General features: G+C 49.9%; 1 protein-coding gene across 2 annotated transcripts in view; it reads left to right on the top strand.

Annotated features, from left to right (window-relative positions):
* The first annotated feature begins 2911 nt into the window (after positions 1-2911).
* The window catches only part of LRRTM4 (leucine rich repeat transmembrane neuronal 4), a 155119-nt gene continuing 136946 nt past the window's right edge, over positions 2912-21084 (top strand). Inside the window, exons 1-2 of one of the 2 annotated variants that reach the window (XM_015648864.1) lie at positions 2912-3713; positions 5817-7363. In XM_015648864.1, the coding sequence (XP_015504350.1) occupies positions 3710-3713; positions 5817-7363 (1551 nt within the window). In that variant the 5' untranslated portion in view covers positions 2912-3709. Of the gene's footprint in view, positions 3714-5816; positions 7413-21084 lie in introns of both variants that reach the window. The other variant, XM_015648865.2, reaches the window with a different exon arrangement.

The raw sequence follows: 21084 nt of genomic DNA, 5'->3' as shown, positions 1-21084 counted from the left end.
ATATATAAAAATACAAATATATAAAATATATAAAAATACAAATATATAAAAATATACAAAAATACAAATATATAAAAATATGTAAAAATATATAAAAATACAAATATATAAAAATAAATATAAATACAAATATATAAAAATATGTAAAAATATATAAAAATACAAATATATAAAATATATAAAAATACAAACATATAAAAATACAAATATATTAAAATACATAGAATATATACATAATATTTGTGGATATATATAAAAATAAAAATTAATAGATAATGTACATAAATAAATAGGCACATTCATATATAAAATAATGACAACTGAAAATCAGCCCTGTGCAGACCCATTTTCCTGGAAGAGAACCCACAGAGCCCACGGCCCTTCCCAGGATGGATAATTTCTGTAGGTAACCCTTGCTGGGGTGGGAGGGAGCTCTGCCAGCTGGAGCAGGCTCAGCTGAGCACTCAGAACATTCCGGGTCTCTCCGGGCAGGGATCTTCACCCCTCTCCCTGCTCCAAGGAAATGGAACCAAACCACAAAAAGCCTTTGAAACCTCCTCCTTTCCATGTGTTTTTTAGCTCAGAGTCCCTTATTAAGGCTGATTAAAGCTTCCCCGTCTCTTCTCCTTTGGCAAATGTTCAAGTGGGTTTGTTTTCTATTTCATCAGAAAATGGAAAATGAAAAAGAAAAAAGGAGGGGGTGGCGTTTGTGTTGTGGAGTGAAAGCTCTCCTGGTTCAGCTCAGCTCCTCAAGTTTTCTGCCTTGGAATTCATGAAATTTTCCATTACAGCATCACAGGATTTTTAAGGCAGCAAAATCATGTCCACCTTTTGGAAGGAATGTGGGATTTTGAGGCTCGGTCCATGGCAGGAGGAGAGCTCATGGCTGTGCTGCTTCAGCTCTTGTAGGATCCAAGGATTTGGGAAAAGACATCCCTGGAAATGGGATCCTGTGGACATTGCTCTGCTCACTCCCAGAGCTGGCAGAGCTTCAAATGGACCCATCCTGGAGAATCATCAATCCAAGATGGAATAAATAACTGCACACTTCAGCTTTTACATTTATTTGGAATAATAAATATGAATTCCTGCTCCAGTTCTCCTGGCTGTGATGCAGATGGGGTTAACTGAGATATGGGAAAGGTATTTTCAACATCACTTATGATAATTAAGTTCTGAATCTTGTTTGAGGGAGTTGTGTGTGCTGCTGTCCAACCCAGAATAAAAATAGTGATTAATGATGATATTTTTCATATGCAAATGAATATCTGATCTATAGGTAGCGACAAATTGTCATAACAGAACAAACCAAGCAAGGGTTTTTATTCAGAAGTGAATATTTATGCAGTGTGGGTGCAGATGCAGTCTGGATGCAGATATAGGGGAGGACAGGTTGGTTTCTATGGATTGTTTTGGGATTATTATTTATTTTTTGGAATGGAGTTGAACTCTTGGCCCATCCCATGTCCCTGTCCCAGCTGGCCAGGGGTAACTCCATCTGGGATGGATTGCAGGGGCAAGCAGTGAGCCAGGAATGAGGAATTAGGATGGAAAGGGCTGGAATCTGATCTTGAGATTTTTGCAGGTTTCCTTTTTGGTACAAAACCCCAAACCTCTTTTTGGTACACAGTGGGGTCATCAGTGGCCCACAGACACCCCCAGGCTGGGGAATGCTCAGCAGGGAGGACTGGGCCACAGTGGGAAATATTTCAAATATTTAAAAATTAAATACCACCTGATGGTGGGCTCATGAGTTACTTTATAAAGCACTGCCACCATTTTGGCAACTGGAGTGGGATTTGGGCAGGGAGTTGTTCCCCAAATAACTGATGGGGGTGTTTAGTACGGGTGGGGGGGATGGAAATGGCACAAATATCCAAGTTTTAGGAGCTGTTAAAGCTGTTCAGAAGAGTCCAGTGCTGCCCTCTGAGCAACCCAAGTGTGCCTGAGCCAGAAATGGTCCCTGTGGGATCCTGGAACTGCCCTGAGCATTCCAATCCTCACAGCTCCTGGGTAAAGAGGCTCTGAGAACCAGCTCAGGGAGCTGCCCCTGTTCCACATCCCTCTGACACCTTCCTGCTGCACTGGGAATGATCCCAGCCCTGGGAATGATCCCAGCCCTGCTGCACTGGGAATGATCCCAGCCCTGGGCACTGGGAATGATCCCAGCCCTGGGCACTGGGAATGATCCTGGCACTGGGAATGATCCTGGCACTGGGAATGATCCCAGCTCTGGGCACTGGGAATGATCCCAGCCCTGGACACCTGGCTGGACACAGGCAGTGATGACACACCTGGGTCCCCTCCTGGCTCTGCAGGATCCCCACGGGAGAGCAGCTCAGGAGCAAAAAAGGTGTCACTGACTCTGCAGCTTCACTTCTGCCTTGTTTATCAAAGTCAGTGTTTTTCTGACTAAAAGGCACTTAGATTTAAAAAGAAAAAAATTACATGCTACGAGGCAGGGGATTAACCCTGTCCCAGCCGCATCAGGAGTGTTTACGTTTGGAGTTGCTGCCTGCACTCAAAACAAATATCTTTTGTGGGGATGATCGGTGTGATCACAGGCTCGACCCTGTACCAAGATTCTCACTTTTAACCTGCAAACATTCCTTTTCCTGCCCCCTCCTCCCCCGGGAATACAGGTGAAAAAAAAAAAAAAAAAAAAGAAAAAAAGAAAAAAAAGAAGAACAGTTTAGAATTTGCCCAAGCCAAATACACAGGTCAGGTGGATTAGAGCAAGCTCAGGCTGGCAAATCCCAAAGGGAGCAGGTGTTTTGTTTGGCGCCTGTGTCCGAAAATCCCACACCATAAACATTCCACAATCCGGGGGAGGCGGAGGGGTCTGGCAGGGGAGCACGGTGGGCAAGGCAATGCTGTGTCTTTAATTTTCTTTTCCGAGGGAAGCAAAGTCTGCAGAGCCATGACAGCCTCACTTGTTCAGCCTTTAATGCGCGTTGGGTTTTCTCCAGTGGAGGGCACTCGGTGTTCCACAAACTCCAGCCTCGGCACCAGCCAGCTCCGGAGCATCATCGCTCTCTGGAAAGCCTCGGAATTAGACGAGAGCTGCCTCTCAGCACAGCTACAAAACACTTTAAACCCGAGCAGCTAAATGGATAAACCGAGCCTGCGGGGCTGCTGAAGCGGGCTCTGCCTTGGCACGGGAGGCCCTGTCTGCTCCGGGAGCCGGAGGAGGATGGATCGCGGTGCCCGGCGATGGCAAAAGGCAGCAGCATGAGGGATGCGAGGCTCCGGCAGAGCTTTGGTCCTTCCTCCCAGAGAAGTTGGTTCGCCTCCATCGCCCGCTCCGGCTTTTCTCGCCGATTGCCACTTAACGCCGCCGGTTCTCTGATGACTTCCACAATGGCTCTCAGAGCTTAGAGTCCCTCCCTACCCCCCACACTCCCCCCATCCTTCGTCCTGTCTTCCCCACCCCCAACCCCTTCCCTTATCCTTTCCCTTCCTCATCCCCAAAATTCTCGCTGGTCCTCTCCGGGGAACTTTGTGGGGCTCCCGGCAGGCACGCTGGATGGCGGCGGGGCGAGTGGCAGCCGGGCTGTGACATGAAGATGCTGATGGTTTAAAGCAAAGGAACCGGGCTCGAAAAAGAGAGAGAGGCGAGGGGAAAGGGATAAAAAAAAAAAAAAAAAAGGAAGAGAGAGGAGAAAACAGCTGGAGGAAGGCGAAGGAGGACGTTATTGATGACAAAAGGATGGGTGAGTGAACTTTTGTGGTTTGTTTGCTGGCACAGCTGCAGCTGTGGGGTGGATTTTGCAGCTGGATTATTCGCCGGTGGCGGGGGGGGCACGGGAGGCAGCGGCGTTCCGCTGCCAGGTGACTCACTGCCTGCACTCGCCGCTGTATTTTTAGCCCTCGTCCCCCCCTCCAGGCACACACACACACACCTTTCCTCCCGCAGTGGAGCCCTGGGGTGAATTCCTGCCCCGAGCCAGGGGCACAGCCGCTCCTGTGTGAGCCGCACCTGCGCGGGCTCCGGGAGCTGCGGCGGTGCCCGAATTCACCCCAAAATCCTGCCTCCTTCACCCCAAAGTCCTGCCGCCTTCACCCCAAAGTCCTGCCGCCTTCACCCCCAAATCCTGCTGCCCTCACCCCAAAATCCTGCCTCCTTCACCCCAAATTCCTGCCGTCTTCACCCCAAATTCCTGCCGCCCTCACCTCCCGAGCCCCCGGCAGCAGCCGGGCTGCCAGGGAGGGTGGCGGTGGCACTTTGCAGGATGTGAGAGGCAGAGGGGAGGGAGGGGGGAGTTGTTTCTTGTATAGGTGGTTTTGAAGAGGCCCCTGGTACCTCTGCTACATTTCCAGCAGTCATTTGCCAGTCGGGGTTTTTTTCCGAGTGTGACAGGTTTATTCCCCTCCTTCCTTCCCCCCCTCCCCAGCCCCCGAGTCTGTAACAGGCAGAACATATTTCTAGCTGTCTGCTGCTGGCAAAGAGAACGGAGCAAAAAACCGAGGATTTAAATTACAAATCTACCCATTAAAGTGGAAGGCAGGGGCATTCTAGATCAGGAATTATTTTTGCAAATTGCCCCCCCGGTTTAAAATTGGATTAAAGTCCTGCAGCACTGGTTTGGTTTTGTGTGTGTGTGTGTGTGTGTGTGGCAAATAATAAAGTGATTATTTATCAAGGAGATATGAGCCCTTGAAATATTTCCTGTTGGAAGAATGCATTTTCATTCTCAGCAAGGCTGCAACTCTGGACAGAGGCAGCAGCCCTAAAATTATTCCAGGCGTGCAGGTGGGTGTTGGGGGTTCTGACACCCCCTCCACGCCCTCTCATAATTATTCAGGATTCTATATATTCAATTATTACATATGTCCTCACACCCAGCGCTGCTGCTGCATGACAAACATGACATCTTAAAGACAAACCCTTAAAATCAATCAAGAGAGGGGAATTGAAAGAGAAATATCCCCCTTTAAACTTTCTGGGCTTGCTGCTATCTGGAAGCGTTGGGGTGGGTATTTTCACCATCTACTGGGTTAATTAAAATTAATAACTGTTTAGATATTGACAGCCATATGTGGATAAGTTTAAATGAAAATGGGTTTAGGCAATGGCTCATTTGAAAGGACGACATCTCCTACCTTTCCCTGGCATGGGGGTCCCATGCCAGCATTCCTGGAACACTCCTCTGTATGGACAAACTTAGTTCCTCTACATCTACTTCTGTATTTTAGGTACATAAACCCCCATGAGTTTTACTTAAAGCTACTCTTAAACCCGAATCACTCAGTGAAAAAGGTAAAACCTTTACTTAATGCCTCATTTTACATAAATACACATTACAGAGATGAATCAAACTGTGGGAGAAGTGAATTTCACTCTGTGTGGGGCAATCTGGGCGGGGGGGACTGGACTTGCGGTTGCTTTCCTTGAGGAGCACGTTGAGCAGCACGTAGGAGCAGAAGCTCTGGCTCATTTCCTCTCCAGCACTATGGAGCATCCAGCACAGTGACTTGACAAATATGTTTATTGTTCAAACCTCGGCACGGAGCGCTGAGGACACCCCAGCTCCCCGGAGAGCCAGGGGACAGGAGCACAGCCGGCAGGGAACAGGCTCCTGCTGCTCCTGGGGGACCGCAAGCCCCACCGAGGGGCTCTGGTGGCGGTGGGGGCAGGAGAGATGGCCAGGCAGGCACTCCAAGGACGGCGATTTGCACCACAAAGAGCCGAGGCAGGAGGCGAACAGGTTGTCTCCCAAACCCCCACTGGGCTCAGGCTGTCCCCGAGCCCCCGGTGATGTGGTAATTTATCTGCGAGGTTTTCCAATGGCCCTTTTTCCTTTCGGATCTTGCAGGTTTCCATGTAATCAAGCAGCGGGGAGGCTCCAGGGTGCTGCTGGGGCTGCTTCCCCTGGCGCTGCTGGCGGGGCTGGCGGGCGCTCAGCGAGCCTGCCCCAAGAACTGCCGCTGCGATGGCAAGATCGTGTACTGCGAGTCGCACGCCTTCCGAGACATCCCCCACAACATCTCCGGCGGCTCCCAGGGCTTGTCCCTGCGCTACAACAGCATCCAGAAGCTGAAATCCCACCAGTTCGCGGGCCTCAATCAGCTGATATGGCTGTACCTCGACCACAATTACATCAGCTCCGTGGATGAGGACGCCTTCCAGGGGATCCGCCGGCTGAAGGAGCTGATCCTGAGCTCCAACAAAATCACCCACCTGCACAACAAGACCTTCCACCCCGTGCCCAACCTCCGCAACCTGGACCTGTCCTACAACAAGCTGCAGGTGCTGCAGGCGGAGCAGTTCAAGGGCCTCCGCAAGCTCCTGATCCTGCACCTGAGGTCCAACTCGCTGAAAACGGTGCCCATCCGCGTTTTCCAGGACTGCCGCAACCTCGACTTCCTGGATTTGGGCTACAACCGCCTGCGGAGCTTGTCCCGCAACGCCTTCGCCGGCCTTTTGAAGCTGACGGAGCTCCACTTGGAGCACAACCAGTTTTCTAAGATCAATTTTGCGCACTTCCCGCGGCTCTTCAACCTCCGCTCCATTTACTTGCAGTGGAATAGGATCCGCTCCATCAGCCAGGGGTTGACGTGGACATGGAGTTCCTTGCACAACTTGGATTTATCGGGCAATGACATCGCAGGGGTAGAGCCCGGCACCTTCCAGTGCCTGCCCAACCTGCAAAAGCTGAACCTGGATTCCAACAAACTCACCAACATCTCCCAGGAGACCATCAACACGTGGATCTCGCTCATCTCCATCACTCTGTCCGGGAATATGTGGGAATGTACTCGAAGCATTTGCCCCCTGTTTAATTGGCTTAAGAATTTCAAGGGAAATAAGGAGAGCACCATGATCTGTGCAGGCCCCAAACACATCCAGGGCGAGAAGGTGAGCGACGCTGTGGAAACCTATAATATCTGTGCCGAAATCCAGGTGGTGGCTACCGAAAGGTCCTACCAGGCCCCCCAAACCCCCCAGAGACCCCTGTTCATCCCCAAACCCACCGTTTCCAAACTGGAAAGCCACCAGCCGACATCCGCGATGCCAAGCCCTTCCGCAGACATCCCAACGCCCGCGGTGGAGCCGGAATACGAGCACGTGTCCTTCCACAAGATCATCGCGGGGAGCGTGGCCCTCTTCCTCTCCGTGGCCATGATCCTGCTGGTCATCTACGTGTCCTGGAAGCGTTACCCTGCCAGCATGAAGCAGCTCCAGCAGCACACGCTCATGAAGAGGCGCAGGAAAAAGGCCCGGGAGTCGGAGAGGCAAATGAACTCCCCTTTGCAGGAATATTACGTGGACTACAAGCCAACAAACTCTGAGACCATGGATGTATCCGTTAATGGATCTGGACCCTGCACCTACACCATCTCTGGCTCCAGGGAATGCGAGGTATGAACCATGATCCTCCTAAAACCATTTCAGCTGCTGGGAAGGAGAGGTAAATGTTTGAAGCTCTTGAGGTATCTCTAAATATTAGAAAGATTAATGAGATTTTGTTCTTTTTTTGGTTGTTTTTTTTCCTGCTTTGGGGTTTGCTCTGTAGAAGGTTCTCTCGCGTTAAATGACAACAGGCAGGGAAGGGATGGTGATTATTTTGAATAATTAAGACTTATTAAAAAAGCGATTAAGTTGGAGTCAACAACTGTGATAAAGGCATCTGGAGTGTTGTTCTCCTCCTGTTTGCACCCATTTGATGAGCTGTGGCTACAAGAGAATCCTATTTTTAATGGATTGGTAGATGCAGAGGAGCTTAAGAGCCTTTTCTGGTTTAAAACTAAATATGGAAACCTCTTTTCTCCAGACCTCACATCAAATCTTGAGGGGTTTATGGCCTATTTCATGTTATTGCCAAAGATTTTCTGCATTTTTGATCTGGTTCAGGAGCAAACCAGGGGACAACAGGACTGCAGCAGGATCTTGGAATTGTTTTCCTGGAGCAGCAGGAGCACAGAGGCTCCTCTGGACTTGAGCCTTTGTCAAACAGCACATTTGCAAATGTCTGGGTTGGGAGAAGGGGATTCTTGGAGGGTTTAATTTCATTTCAGTGATCAGTGGAGGCTTAGACAGCCCTGCTGGAGTTGATTTCCACAATCTTCAGGCCGTGTCAGGATTTGACTCAGCAACATGGGAAACACAATCAGGAAAAGCTCTCAGCGCTTCTCTTCTGCTGTCCAGCTTTGCAAGGAAATTCCAAATTGTTTTGTTGCTCTCCTGCCAATGACTCCACTGCTGTGGATGCAGGGGATGGGTTTGCCTGGAATGCTGCTGCTTATTTAGAGCTGGCAAAGGAGGATTTGCACAATTCCACTGCAGTCCTGGTCACTTAATCCGGCTCGTGATGTGGCACCAGGTGGACTTTGCTTCCTTGGTTGTGGATGTTCTACTGAGAGTGTTTCATGTGCCTCTTGGAGCTTATTGCCACCCCTTGGTGCAGGTTGGGATTGGCTGTGGGAATTCTGAGCCCAGGTGCTGTGGGAGGTGTGGTGAAGATGAGCAGAGTGGGATCTGCAGTTCTTGGATCTGGATTGTTCAAAACCCAACGTTTTCACTCTCTGACAATGAGGCGCCTTTTGAGAGGTTTCATATTTGCCACCTGAACTCCCCAGATGGTTTTGGACTGTGGAGCTAAGGGGAAGGAAGAAAAATGCAGTGGTTTGGGATTGCTTTCTCTGGAGCAGTGTTGTCTTCAGAACAGAACAGAAAACCTGCCATGTCCCTGTCATTGCTCCAGGAAATGCAGAATGAAGGTGTGCGGTTTGGTTTGTTCACTGTTACCAGCACAAGTAGAAAATGAGTGATGGTCAAGTCATTTTGAATTTCCTCTGGCTGTCACAAAGAGCATTCATGTGTCCTCTTCATGCTCAGGTTTGACACCACGGAGGTTTCATTAGCCTGACTAAAATGTGGTTTCATTTGCTCCGTGGTGGTAAGCAGACAGATGAATGTGCTCGTGATAACTGAGTTACCATCCAGGTAACGACACCATCCTCCCTAATGCGTTTTGGATCACACAAGACAGGGACGATGTTTGGGAGGCTGGAATTTGGATAATTGGGATTACAGCAGGTAATTGCAAGGCTCAGGAATCCTCCCAGGTGCAGCAACACGAGGTCAGTGTGGCGTAATTCCCCAGGTGGCCGTGGTTGTTACACCCAGCACTAAACACCAGGGGACCCCAGCTCACCTGGCTTCCAGGTGCTGTGGCTGCACCAGAACGGTTTCATGTGGCTTAAACTAAACTGATGACAACCTTGCAGGACTGAGGGGGGCGGTTTGTGGTGCCCCTGGGTGTAAATCAGACTGTGCAGGACGCCCCAGAGCTGTGTCTGACAGGTCACTCCATGTTTGTGTCCTTATTGAGCAGCCAGTGGCTCTTTGCACACTGTTACAGACTAATAAATAATAGAGAATAATAAAGACTTCAGGAGATGGAAAGCAGATCATTGAAGGCACATGTAGCAACCCAAAGCCCCCACTGAAATCCTGTCTTCAGCTTGGATTTGACATTCTGCGTCTCCATAGCTACAAGGTTCCACTTGTAAAAGGAGAGATATTCACTGTACAGCACTTAAAAATGGTAAAAAAAAAAACCCTTGTAGAGTCTTCAGCAGTGGAAAGGGTTTGTGTTTGGTGAAAAAAATAGGAAATGGAACCCCTCTTTATTTCCTAATTTATCTGTACTTGTGGAAAACTATTATTTTGTGCAGGTGTGATGCAGCTCAGGCCCATCCTCCCCCGGGGCTGCCTGGCTCATTCCCTGTGCTCAGCCCGAGGTTTCTCCCAAAAAAAGAAGCTGTCAGAGGGGAGAGGAGTGCCTGGATACCTGTGTGAGGGAGGCAGGCTCCAGGACTCTTTGCTGAGCAGTTGATTGCTTTTACTTCTTTTAGCAACATTTCCCAAAGCATTGTCTGCTTCCATGTGTTCACCCACCGTGCCTGGGGGTGGCTGAAGGCCCAAAAAGGGGGTGGTTTTGGGAAAGGGTGATGGATGGGTTCCATTTGAACTGGGAAAGGAAAGGGCTGCCTGCTCAGACACTGCTGTGGGTGGTGGGGTGGTTTTTGAGGTCAGGTGAGCAGAGCTGGTACCTGCACAGGGATCATTTTGGGCATGGAAGCATCCAGCTCATCCCATCCATAAACCACTCATTTTCCACGGCAGAACTCGCCTGGGAATAACGTGCTGAGGTATCTCCACGGGTTCTTCTCTCCACAGCAGCTCCAGGGATGGTGATGTTTTAATATTCCATGAGGTTTTGAGCATTCAGCAGAGTCCCACAGGTGAGAGCTGCCCTGGAGCAGGGCAGGTGCAGCTGTGCTTTGTGCTTTTCCCAGTCCCTGCTTCAGGAATTATTCCTTGTGCTGGGGAGAGAGAGCCAAAGGCAGGCTGGCTGCAAACGGGAGCGACTTTGGCAGCAGTGGGATTATAATCACTGACACCTGGCCTGTGCTCGTCTATTTAGTCTCTTGGCAAGGCTTGCTAAAATAACTGGATGCTCCTGATTTTGGCTCTGGCCATCCAGTTAGCAGAGTGCTGCTCCCTCAGTCTGGGATTTGCTTTGTGCCTCTCCCTCCCTCTCACTTTCCCATTTATTTGTACATTTGCTGGAGATCTGGAAGCTGTAAAAAGGGATTTCATAACGCCAGCTATGGTATTCTGTATTTCATGCACATCACACTCACAGAATATCCGGGAATGGCTGGCTGGTGTGGGGAGAAGGAAAATGTTTCTGTCTCCTGGAAGGTCATTGCTGTCCCCTTTCCCAGGCTGGCAGGGACAAAACAAACAACAGGCAGACAGGTGAACAGCTTTTCTGTGTGAACTGAGCGCTGTGAGGTCGCTTTTTACACCTCTCCTTCTCCATGTCTGGCCATACCCCGTGGATAAACAGCCACCTGTTCACACACAGGGACAGCTCTGCTGTCTTCTCCACAGGACTGGAAACGGGGCTGGTTGCCACTTGTGTTCACACATTCAAAATCAGACACACAGAACCACCTTCGGTCGGAATTCTGCTCCTTCCCCTCTTTCCATTGGGAGGAAGTACTCTGATAAAGGAATTAAACCTTGGTGGGCTGCTGTAGACCTTCTTCTGAGCCTAATTTCAAGGGAAATGTTGCCATGCTGTGTTTATTATTTACTAAACATCGTGGTGCTGCTTGGAACCAGAAGCAGAGAGGATAAACCAGAATAGTTTCCATCTCCAGAGAGGGTTCAGGGTGAGGTTCCAGTTCTGTAATGCAGCATTAAAAGAGGTGCCCTGGGGGCTCAGCCTGAGCTCAGAGTTGTGACCCCATGGGAGAAATCCCTCGAGGACTGCCTGAATTTTGCATTTTTAAGAGCAGTGGTTGCATTTCCTTTGGTCATCAGCCTGAGGGGTTTGTGAGGAATGCTGAGCAAGGACCAGTGGCTGAGGAGTTCATCAGTGCTTGGGGAAATGGAAAGGGAGTGATCCCACAGGTGGGACATCCCAAGGAGATGGGATCCTGGGAGGCAGGAGCGAGGAGAATGGGAGCAGGAACTCTTCATCAGCCCTCTGTGCTCCCTGCGGGGCCAAAGCACCAGGGATTTCTTTCCAGTGAATCTGGGACACGGGAGGATGAGCGCTGTTAACTGAGATCTTCTGCTTCCTTCTGTGCTGAGGCTCCTTCTCTCCTCTCCCAGCCCTCTGTGGAACCTGAGTTTGTGCTGGGCTGTAAACTGAGGGTGAACCAGCCCCAGGAGAGTGTTCTGAGCCCTGGGGGTGTGGGGAGAGTCAGGAAAGGGGAGGGTGACCGTGCTGCTCCTCAGAGCTCTGCCCGTGGGAGCAGCAGCTCAGAGAAGGCACATTTTAGCATTCAGTGAATCATAAAACAGCCTGGAAGGAAGGGTTTAAGATCACCCAGTGCTACCCTCTGCCATGGGTGGGGACACCTTCCACAGCCCTGGGTTGTGCCAAGCCTTGTCCAACCTGGCCTTGGACATTCCAGGGATCCAGGGACAGTTTTTACCACTTGGAGCCTTTATTTGCCCTTGGCATTGCAAATATAACCCCGGCCTGAGGGGAGCTGTGCTGGAGAGGCACCAATGATGTACCAAGAAATGCACAGGGGCAAAATTTCCCTGAGCTCAGCACTTGTAAAGTGTGAGAGTTCCCAAAGATGTTCCCAAAATTGACTGGCCGTGTTTCCGGCGGAGCTGAGCCAGCTGTGCCTCCTGCAGCAATTGAGGGCTGCAGATTTGGAAAGGAAATGCAGGAGGATGTGGAACACTTCTGACACTCTTACTCGGTGCTTCCTCTGGTGCCTGGCTGAGAGAGGAGCTCATCAGGAATTTGGGCTGGGGGTACAGGTGCTGCTGAGACCTTGGAAGTGGATTGCCCTGGGAAAACGCAGAGCTCGGAGGCAAAGGGAGGAGCTGAACTCATCAAATTCTCCTGAGCTTGGGAACTTCCCTGAGCAGATTCCAGGCATTGCATTAGGTCTGTCCTGAGGCTGACAGCTCATTACCAGAGCTCTGACTGCACTGTGGATTCCCAGCCTTAGGCACAATGTCCAGCAGGGACCATCCTCCCTCTGCTTCCTCCTCACCTTTTTTCCAACTTCCCCAAGCGTTGTCACTTTCCAGACCCCTCGTGGTTTAAGTTGTGCATGGTGAGGGTGCTGAGATGGAGAGGCTGCTGCACTGGAGAGCTTTGTGCAAGAGAGGACACTTGTTCTTCCCCTGGTATTCCTTGTGAGGGATTCCTGCACTCCTGGAATTGTGACAGACACCCTTTTCTCTCTCCATCTCCCTTTTCCCTGCTCTCCCCCCTTCCCCTGCCTTTGCTTGCACCCTGAGATGTGCTGCCAGTGTTTTAAGGAGGAGAAAGGAATGGAATGTAGTGGAGCTCATGCCAGCAGGGACAGCACTCACGGAACTGGGGAAGGAATTGTTCAGTTGTGTTTCAATTTTAAACACATGTAAAATACAAGACATATGCTGGGAGGGGCAAACAATTTTAATAGGAAATGTCCTGCTGCTGGAAATATTCCTGACACTGTCCTGGATAGCAGGGCTGACCTGAGCCTGGATGTTGGGAATTTCCTCTGAAATCCAGTGGCTGCAGTGGCAGGGAGGAGGCTGGGAATAACCAGGGCTGTGTTCATGGCTTGCTCTGCTCCTGGACATTCCTTTGGACCATCATCTGTCCCTGGCAGAAGACACCTGCAGCTTTCAAATCCCTTGGGATTGTGGTTCAGGCCCCAGCTTTCCCTGGTATCATTGGAATTCCCAGGGATGTGTGCATCCCTCCATCCTGTTATCCACGGTGTAAATGCTGGGACATGAGAAATTCCACATGATCCGTGTTTACAGAGCCCCAGGAGTGCCATTGCCAGGCAGGTGTTCCAGCCCTGAACACGGACGGGCTGCGGCCACAAACATCTGACACAGCTCAGCTTTTATCACCTCTGTCTCCTGCACAGCCAAGTGAGCTCAGATCACCCCTGGATCTTCCCAGCTCCACCCAAAGATGAGTGGATCGATGCTGAGGGGTTTCCAGGGAGTTGTCAGCTCTGTCCTGCTGCAGAGCTCTGCTTTGTTGAAGCTGTGGTACACAGGGAAGGGATGACATGAGAATCCTTGGCCTGGAGGATTTGTTTTTTAATTTACAAGGAAATAGGAATCTCCTCCAGGCACATGGATCACCTGTGGTGTTGTCATGGGCAGTGGACTGGGAATTCCTCCGGGGCCCCAGGCCAAGGAAGGGTCTGTTTGGCACTGAGTACAAGCTCCAAGGTGTCCAGGGAAAGCTCAGGCTCACTCTCCGTTGTCTTGCACTCTCATCCACCCAAACCCCATTTTTCCAGGCTTTTCCAATGCACCGAGGGTGTCTTTGATGGAGAGACTTGAGTTGTGTGGTTTTGCTGGTTTTCAGTCCGTCCTCATTACAAATCAGCTTCTCCTCCTGTGAGAGCCTCTGAAAGCCCTGCTGGTTCCTCACCGCTGCCAGTCTTCACTGTCACAGCCACTGGGGTTATCTTTGGGCCACCATGGATGCTCCAAAAGGAACCAGCGAGGCCATCAAACTCCTGCCCTGGTTCATCCAGCGTTTGTTAATGTTCTAAATCATCTTGGGCCTGAAATGTGCTGCTCCTTAAATTTAGAACGATGTGATTGCCTAAAGCCTCTCCATGTGTTAATTAAATCATCATAATTGTGGTTTCTGGAGACTGACAGGTTATAAATAGTTTTCCTTCTCCCCCTCCTGCAATAATTGGTGGGAATGACGGGCAAACCAGCCATTGTTTAACTGTGCCTGTGACACCGCTCTTCCCATTCCAACCCCATTTCTCTGCCGACTTGATTGTCCTGAAATAATCAGCAGTGTCATCCTCAAAGGCTGCTTAATTGCCAGGCACTTCTCACATTACGGGACAAGGAGAGAAGTGCTTTTCATCATTATCCCTTTAATTTAGCGGGATGGGAGGTCAGGAGCTCCGGAGGCCAGGGCAGAAGTTCCGTGTACACACTTGTGACAGGACCCCCTGAGTAAACACTGACGTATTTTAGTCGTCATTTTACCTCCATCCATCCTGCCTCCTCCCAGATTTTGTGGAAATAGAAGCCTTGGTGTTCTGGACATGGTTTTCCTCTGTTGCTGCCATGGAATCATGGAATGGGTTGGGTTGGGAGGGACCTTAAATCCCATCCCATTAAATCGCATGGGCAGGGACAGCTCCCTCTGTCCCAGGCTGCTCCAGCCTGGCCTTGGAAACTTCCAGGGATCCAGGGACAGCCTCAGCTCCTCTGGGAATTCCATCCCAGCACCTCACACCCTCCCAGGGAGGAATTTCTCCCAACCCTTCAGTTCAAAGGCATTAGAGGCAGTTTAAATCACCCGGGCAGGCCCAGCTTTGCTGTGCAGTCACTGGAAAAAGGCAGAACAACCTGGTGGGATCACAGCTGGCCTGGAAACAAATTCCAGTCACAGCTCAGAGAATGGGAAAGCAAATGCTCCAAACACTGAAGCTGACCAAGACTTTGTTCCCATCTCTCTGCTCCCCTTCTGACCTTCCCCAGCTTCAGAGCAGCTCTGTCTGGAGTGTGGGGATTGAGGCAGGAAGGATGGGAATGGGAACACCTCGGGCTGGCATCGTGCACCATCCCACTCAGGCTCTGCTCCCCTTTAACGTGGGTCTGTTTACGGCTCTAATTTGCAGAAGAACCCCAGGCCAGAGCTTGGGCTGCTGCTCTGGATCCTCCTCTTCCAATTATCCAAGGAAACCACACAGTTCCTTGAGCTCTGGAGTGCTGGCATGTGTCCTGCTGGTTGGCACAATCCAGGGCTCTGCAAGGTTCAAGGATTTGCACTATTGTGGAATCAAAAAAGGTGGGAAATTGAAATGGAATTGCTTAGGTTGGAGAAACTCTATAAAAATCATCGATTCTGCTGCTGAGGCCACCACGGATCACGTCCTCAAGTGCAACATCCACAGGGATTTTAAATCCCACTGGGAATGCAGACTCCACCACTGCACTTGTTCAATGCCTGAAGACCCTTCTGGGGAAGAAACTTCCCCCGATATCCAACCTCACCCTCCCTTAGTGCAACCTGAGGCCGTTTCCTCGAGTTGGAGGAAGTTTCTCCACAGGAAACTCAGCCCTTCTTTCCAGTACTGGAGGATGTCCCTCCTTGCTGGGAATTTGGCAAGCAGGAGGATCCAGGATGAGGCAGCAGCATCTGGGAGCTGTTGTGAACCCTCGCTGCAGTTTATTGTGAGCAGGCAAAGATCGCTTCATCGCAAACTGTTGCGCTTCAAAAGAAGAAAGCAAAGCAAAGTCACGTTGACTTTCACTAGAACCCGAGCATTGAAACCAGTCCTTGAACCTTTGAAAATCCCTCCTGGCTCGCTGTCCCTGCCCTCCCCTCCACTTACTGGGGTGCCCTGCCTTTCTCTGCTGCCTCTGTGGGGGCTCTGGAGCGGGGCTGGGGTTTGGCTGCTGCTGCAGCATGAAAGGGAAAAGCATCGTCTGGAGCCTCCAGGGCCTCCAGCCGCGCCTGTTTTGTTCCTGCCATAAAAGCCACTCTGAAGAGCTCTGCTTTGTCTTGGGGAGGCATTAGCACAAGGCTGTTTAGTGCTTTTAAAACTCTATCCTATATTCAGATGCAACAGAGACTGACTTACAGCCACTCAGGTGCTGCCTCGTCCCCGGAGTGAAATCCAACGATTTCAATGGAAATTTCGCAGCCATTTCTTCCCCCAGAGTTATAATTTTCTTTCTCAGAGCTTCTAAATCACACATTAGGCTGCTGGTTTTAAAAGCCACATCAATGTCACTTGTGAAGGCAAATGAAGGCAGAGCGTGGTTTCTCTGCAGTGGGAACACAAATTGTACAAATCAGGAAAGGAAGGAGCCCACTGGCGATTTTGAATTATGAGAAATTTTTATTTGAAAACAAAATCTATGGGTATTTCCTTCAGTGCTATTGCTTTGTTGAATATATTAAGGGTCCCAGTGTGTATAAATTCCTCAACAATCTGAGGAATTGATTAACCTCTCTCTATTTATGATTAGCTCCCAAATTTATTCTATTAATTTTTGAGAGTGAGGTCTGGATGCTGTTGTTTTGCTGTTAAAGGTGAGGAACTGGAATTAACGTTGCCTCAATGGGTTTTCCATGGAGGCAATAAGGAAAAGCAGGGAAAAAATGTCATATTTCCCCAATATTTTGCCCTGAATCTCACAAATGTATGGGTGTAGTGAAGGTGACATGGCAAGGCAGTGGCACTGGATGGGCTTTAAAGTCCTTCCCAACCCAAACCATTCCAGGATTTTCTGATTTTACAAAAAAACATTAAAAATTGAAGAGGGGCAGAGGCGTTTCCCCACCTGCTTTGCCACCTTGTCTATCAAGGGCCACCCAACCTGAGAAATTTCACTGTTTCCAGCACCAGTAATTTCTCTGCACTAAAAGGTGCCTCCAGAGAGTCACTTGAGGACTCACAGAGCAAACTCCACTTCCCCGATAATTTGTTCCAAAGGTTAATAACCTCCACAGCACGAAATAACTCGTCCAGCTGCTAAAATCACTCCTTTCTCCAGCGTGGCATTAAGCTGGAGAAGTGGGATAAGTGGGTGGAGATGAATCTGGGGTTTAGTGCGTGGCTCAGGAGAGCTGTGTGTGCTCCCCGGCCCTGTGGCCACAAACCCCTGTGGAGATTTTCACATGAAAACAGCCCCGTTCCTGCCCCTCAACAAAATCCCATTTCAGTGAAATCATCCCAGGAAAGCTGAGATTTATCCCAACTGCTGATAAGAAATTCTCCTGCTCCTTTCATCCTGTTTTGTCTCAGTCCATGGCTCGGTCCTGCCCTGCTCCATGTGGGAGCCATTCCCAGGTTTTCCCTTCATGGACTTGCTCTTCCAGCTCTCTCAGACCAAAAGAAGGAGCCTGTGGCATCTCCACATTTCTCTCCATGGAGCATTGGCCATAATCTTGTTGGGATAGCATTAAAAATATGGATGTTTTTCCATGCTATGAAATTTAAGGCTGAATACCATTTAAATGCCATTTAAAGTGGTGCAATCCACGTTCCCATTAAGCTGGAAGTCACCAAAAGCCTCGTGCATGCAAAAATCACTATAAACTGAGTTGAAGATCATGTCACTACGTTCTCAGATTGCTGGGAATTCTGGTGGCCAAGTAAGACAGGGTAGGGGCTGGCCTCAATTCCAACTTACAGCAGCAATTAATTAGTGGCTGTGTGTACATTTTGTAAGTGGTTTAAGAAGTACTGGTTAAACATTGATGAATTTTAAAGCAGGATAAGCACATAAATAAGAGGTCACATGTGATTTCTGATCATTTCTTGCAGCGTGTATCAATTTTTTATTAATTCTGGAGAGCTGTTTACAAACTGCCTGGCACCAGCTGCAGTCAGAAAGCAAATAAAGCCCTCAGAAAAGGAGGGAGAACCCAACAGAAATGCTTCCCTCCTCCAGGGGCATCAGGATGAGCCATTCAGGGAACAAAACTCGGCGTGGGGCTGTTCCCAGTGGATGCTGAGACAAAGTGGGGATTGTGGGACCTCTGGGCCAGTCCCAGCCCGGAAGCTGGAAGTTCAGAAAGGTCTCATTTGGGATGTTTTATGTTATTCCAGACTTTTTAGACACAGGAGTGGCGTGGTTTGAGTTACCTTGAGGTCAGAACAGGCGTAAAGAGATGCCCATACACAAACACAGCCTTGCCTTGCTCTGAGCTGTAAAGTCACTCTTTGGAGCGCCTTCAAACCGAGGAGATTTCCTTGATCCTGGAGACGAGAGGTGGGAGTGACAGCTTGGGCTGGCAGAGCCTCAGGCTGGTGCAAACCACACCAAAATCCGTGGATATCTCATTATTCTTTGCACAAAACTGTGGCAGAGTTCACAAATCTGCGTGGGGGAGGCAAGTGTAGGAGCCAGGATTTCCGTGGGGGAAGAACTGGGGATGGGAGAACCTGGAGCCACTGCAAACCCATCAGTCCCAGGTGGAACAAACCCTCTGGGGCATTTCCTTCAGCAGCAGAAACAATGCAGGTGAAGGAGTTATCCCAAAATTCCCAGCTGAGAGTGGCTGAGCTGCAGAGGAGCTCTGGGGGCTGTGTCAGGAAGGATGTGCTGCTCCCAGATAACATCCACCGCTTGTCCTGTGAATTCCAGAGTCTTTATAAGCCTTTCAAAAAGAAGAATAGGAAAAAAAATCCTCTTTTCTCTCTGTTTCCCTTCCCTGGATCAGTGTTGGTGCACTGGGATCCTCCTGGGAGCCCTGCTCATGGCAAGGTGTCCCTGGGCATCAGCTCTGCCTTTGTTTCCAAGCTCTGCAATATTTCCCTTCTTCCAGGTGGGCATTTTCTCTCCCCTCTGCTTGTGCTGATTGCTGATTATGTGGATGTAAGGATTGCTTTGTTTCCTTTGGAAAGCCTTTGCTTGGGACCATTTCATCCTCAGCTTGGAAGCAGAGAGCAGCAGGAACATCAAACAGAGCTCTCCGTGCCACCTGTCTCCCTGCCAGTAGCCAATTCTCATCTTTCTATTTAATGTATTTCCATCCCTTCATCCATTTGATGCTTTATCTGAAGCTTTTCTATCCTCCCTCCCCAACTCTTTTATTGCCAGGTGTTTTTTCCCCTCCTCCGAGCCTCAGCTGATTTCTTCAGGGAAGGTCCTTGTCAGGTTTCTCTGCAGGAAGGATCCTTACAAAGGTTCCTGCTCTGGTGCTGTCCATTTGTATCTCTTTGTGTCACCTCTTTGAAGTGATATTCCCCCTTCGTGTTTCACGAGGTGATCTTAAATTTTTGAGAAAAATATCGCTTTATTCATACAATAAATATGAATCATCTGATCATCGTTTCCCTCCCACTTTCTCTCCATGCCAGCTGTTGGGATTTATTGGAGGGTGGTGCACAGAGGCTCTGCTGAGTCTGAGCCCCTCTTCCAGAGGCTGTTTCAAGCTTTGGAATGTCCCTGCTCCAGTGACCTGGGCATCAGCAGAGCCTGGCTTTGTGTCACCATGTCTTGGGCTCAGGATCCACCTCTGGCCTGGGATGGTTTGGGATGGAAAGTCCTCAAAGCGCATCCAGTGCGACACAATCCATGGCAGGGACATCTCCACTGTCCCAGGCTGCTCCAGCCTGGCCTTGGGCACTTCCAGGGATCCAGGGGCAGCCCCAGCTGCTCTGGGAATTCCATCCCAGCCCCTCACCACCCTCCCAGCCAGGAATTCCTTCCCAAAATCCCATCTTAATCTCCCCTTTCCCAGTGGGAGCCATTCCCTGTGTCCTGTCCCTCCATCCCTTGTCCCCAGCCTCTCTCCAGCTCTCCTGGAGCCCATTCAGGCCCTGAAAGGGGCTCTGAGCTCTCCCATCTGCAGAATCTCTCCTTTCCTTTCAAAGTCACCAGCCTGGAAGATTTCTCGGTCTTTCCACAACTTTTTCCATTTGTGCCATTAACCAGACAACCTCTGGCCTGTAAATTGGAGTTTTATAATCTTCTTTCTCACACAGAGAATCCCCTTGGAGCCAATAAACTTTGTAATGGCCTCAAACCACACATCAGCATCAGGATTTACCCAGTTTAAACTGTTTTTTCCTTAAGCCAAGCAGATAACCAGTACGTCCAGTCTGATTCCCATTTTGGAACTCACTTTGTACAAAATTCAACAGAAAACTTGGTCCTCTGGAATATAATCTCATCCAGGAAATCTGGGAATGAGGAATTCAGGAGGGACATGCTCTCCCCCTTCACTGGAGCTGCTTTAGAGCAGGCTCACCACAAAATTCTAGATTTTTGTACACGTGCAAGGGCAGAAATGGGACACGCGCAATATTTATGGAAACGAAGCCTAGAAATGAAAATGGGGGTGGGCCATCCTCCATTCCAAAAGTGCAGGGAGACCTTGAAAAGCTCTTTCTGATGCTGGCAGGGCGGGTGTGACCCATTTCTCCAGGCCTGTGGTGCTGAGCTGTGCGATGGCCTCGCGGAGCAGCTCCAGAACGTTCCAAGCAGGGCGGGGAACCAGCCAGGAATGGATTTAGTTTGGTGCTGCTGAGCTCCTGCAAGGTGCAAAACCAGGCCCAGGGTGGGATTGTGCTGGTGCCTGTGCAGGGCCAGACTCAAAGATCCATCTGGGTCCTTTCCAGCTCGGGCTGTTCCATGGTTCCCTGAGCTCCTGCTGGGAAAGGCTCATCCCCTGTCCTGACTGGAGCCTGCCACTGAGGATGGGAATGCACAAAACCATTTATCAACAGAAATGGGGAGCCCAGCTGGAGCATCTCCAGCCCCCCAAAACCCTGCACAACCCAGGACACTCGGCTGGGGGAACATCTGAGTGCCAGGAGCCTCTGGAGCCTGGGCCAGATCTTGGCTCTGGTGCTGCTTTAAATCTGCCTGCCCAGTGCTCTGCGGTGTCCTGGCCTAGGTGAAAACACTTTAATATGCTCAGGTCATTTCTTAAAGGATGGAAAAGGATAGATTTCCCATGTTTGTGTTGCACCCAGAGCACTCAGCTCCTCATCCATGGAATCCCCACAAAAATAAATAATCCCTGCAGGATTAACCCCTTCCCTTCCCTTCCCTTCCCTTCCCTTCCCTTCCCTTCCCTTCCCTTCCCT

Source organism: Parus major, chromosome 22 (assembly GCF_001522545.3).
Source record: "Parus major isolate Abel chromosome 22, Parus_major1.1, whole genome shotgun sequence".
Taxonomy (NCBI): domain Eukaryota; kingdom Metazoa; phylum Chordata; class Aves; order Passeriformes; family Paridae; genus Parus; species Parus major.
The sequence above is the reverse complement of the archived record's forward strand: the minus strand, read 5'-3'. Positions and strand labels throughout refer to the sequence as shown.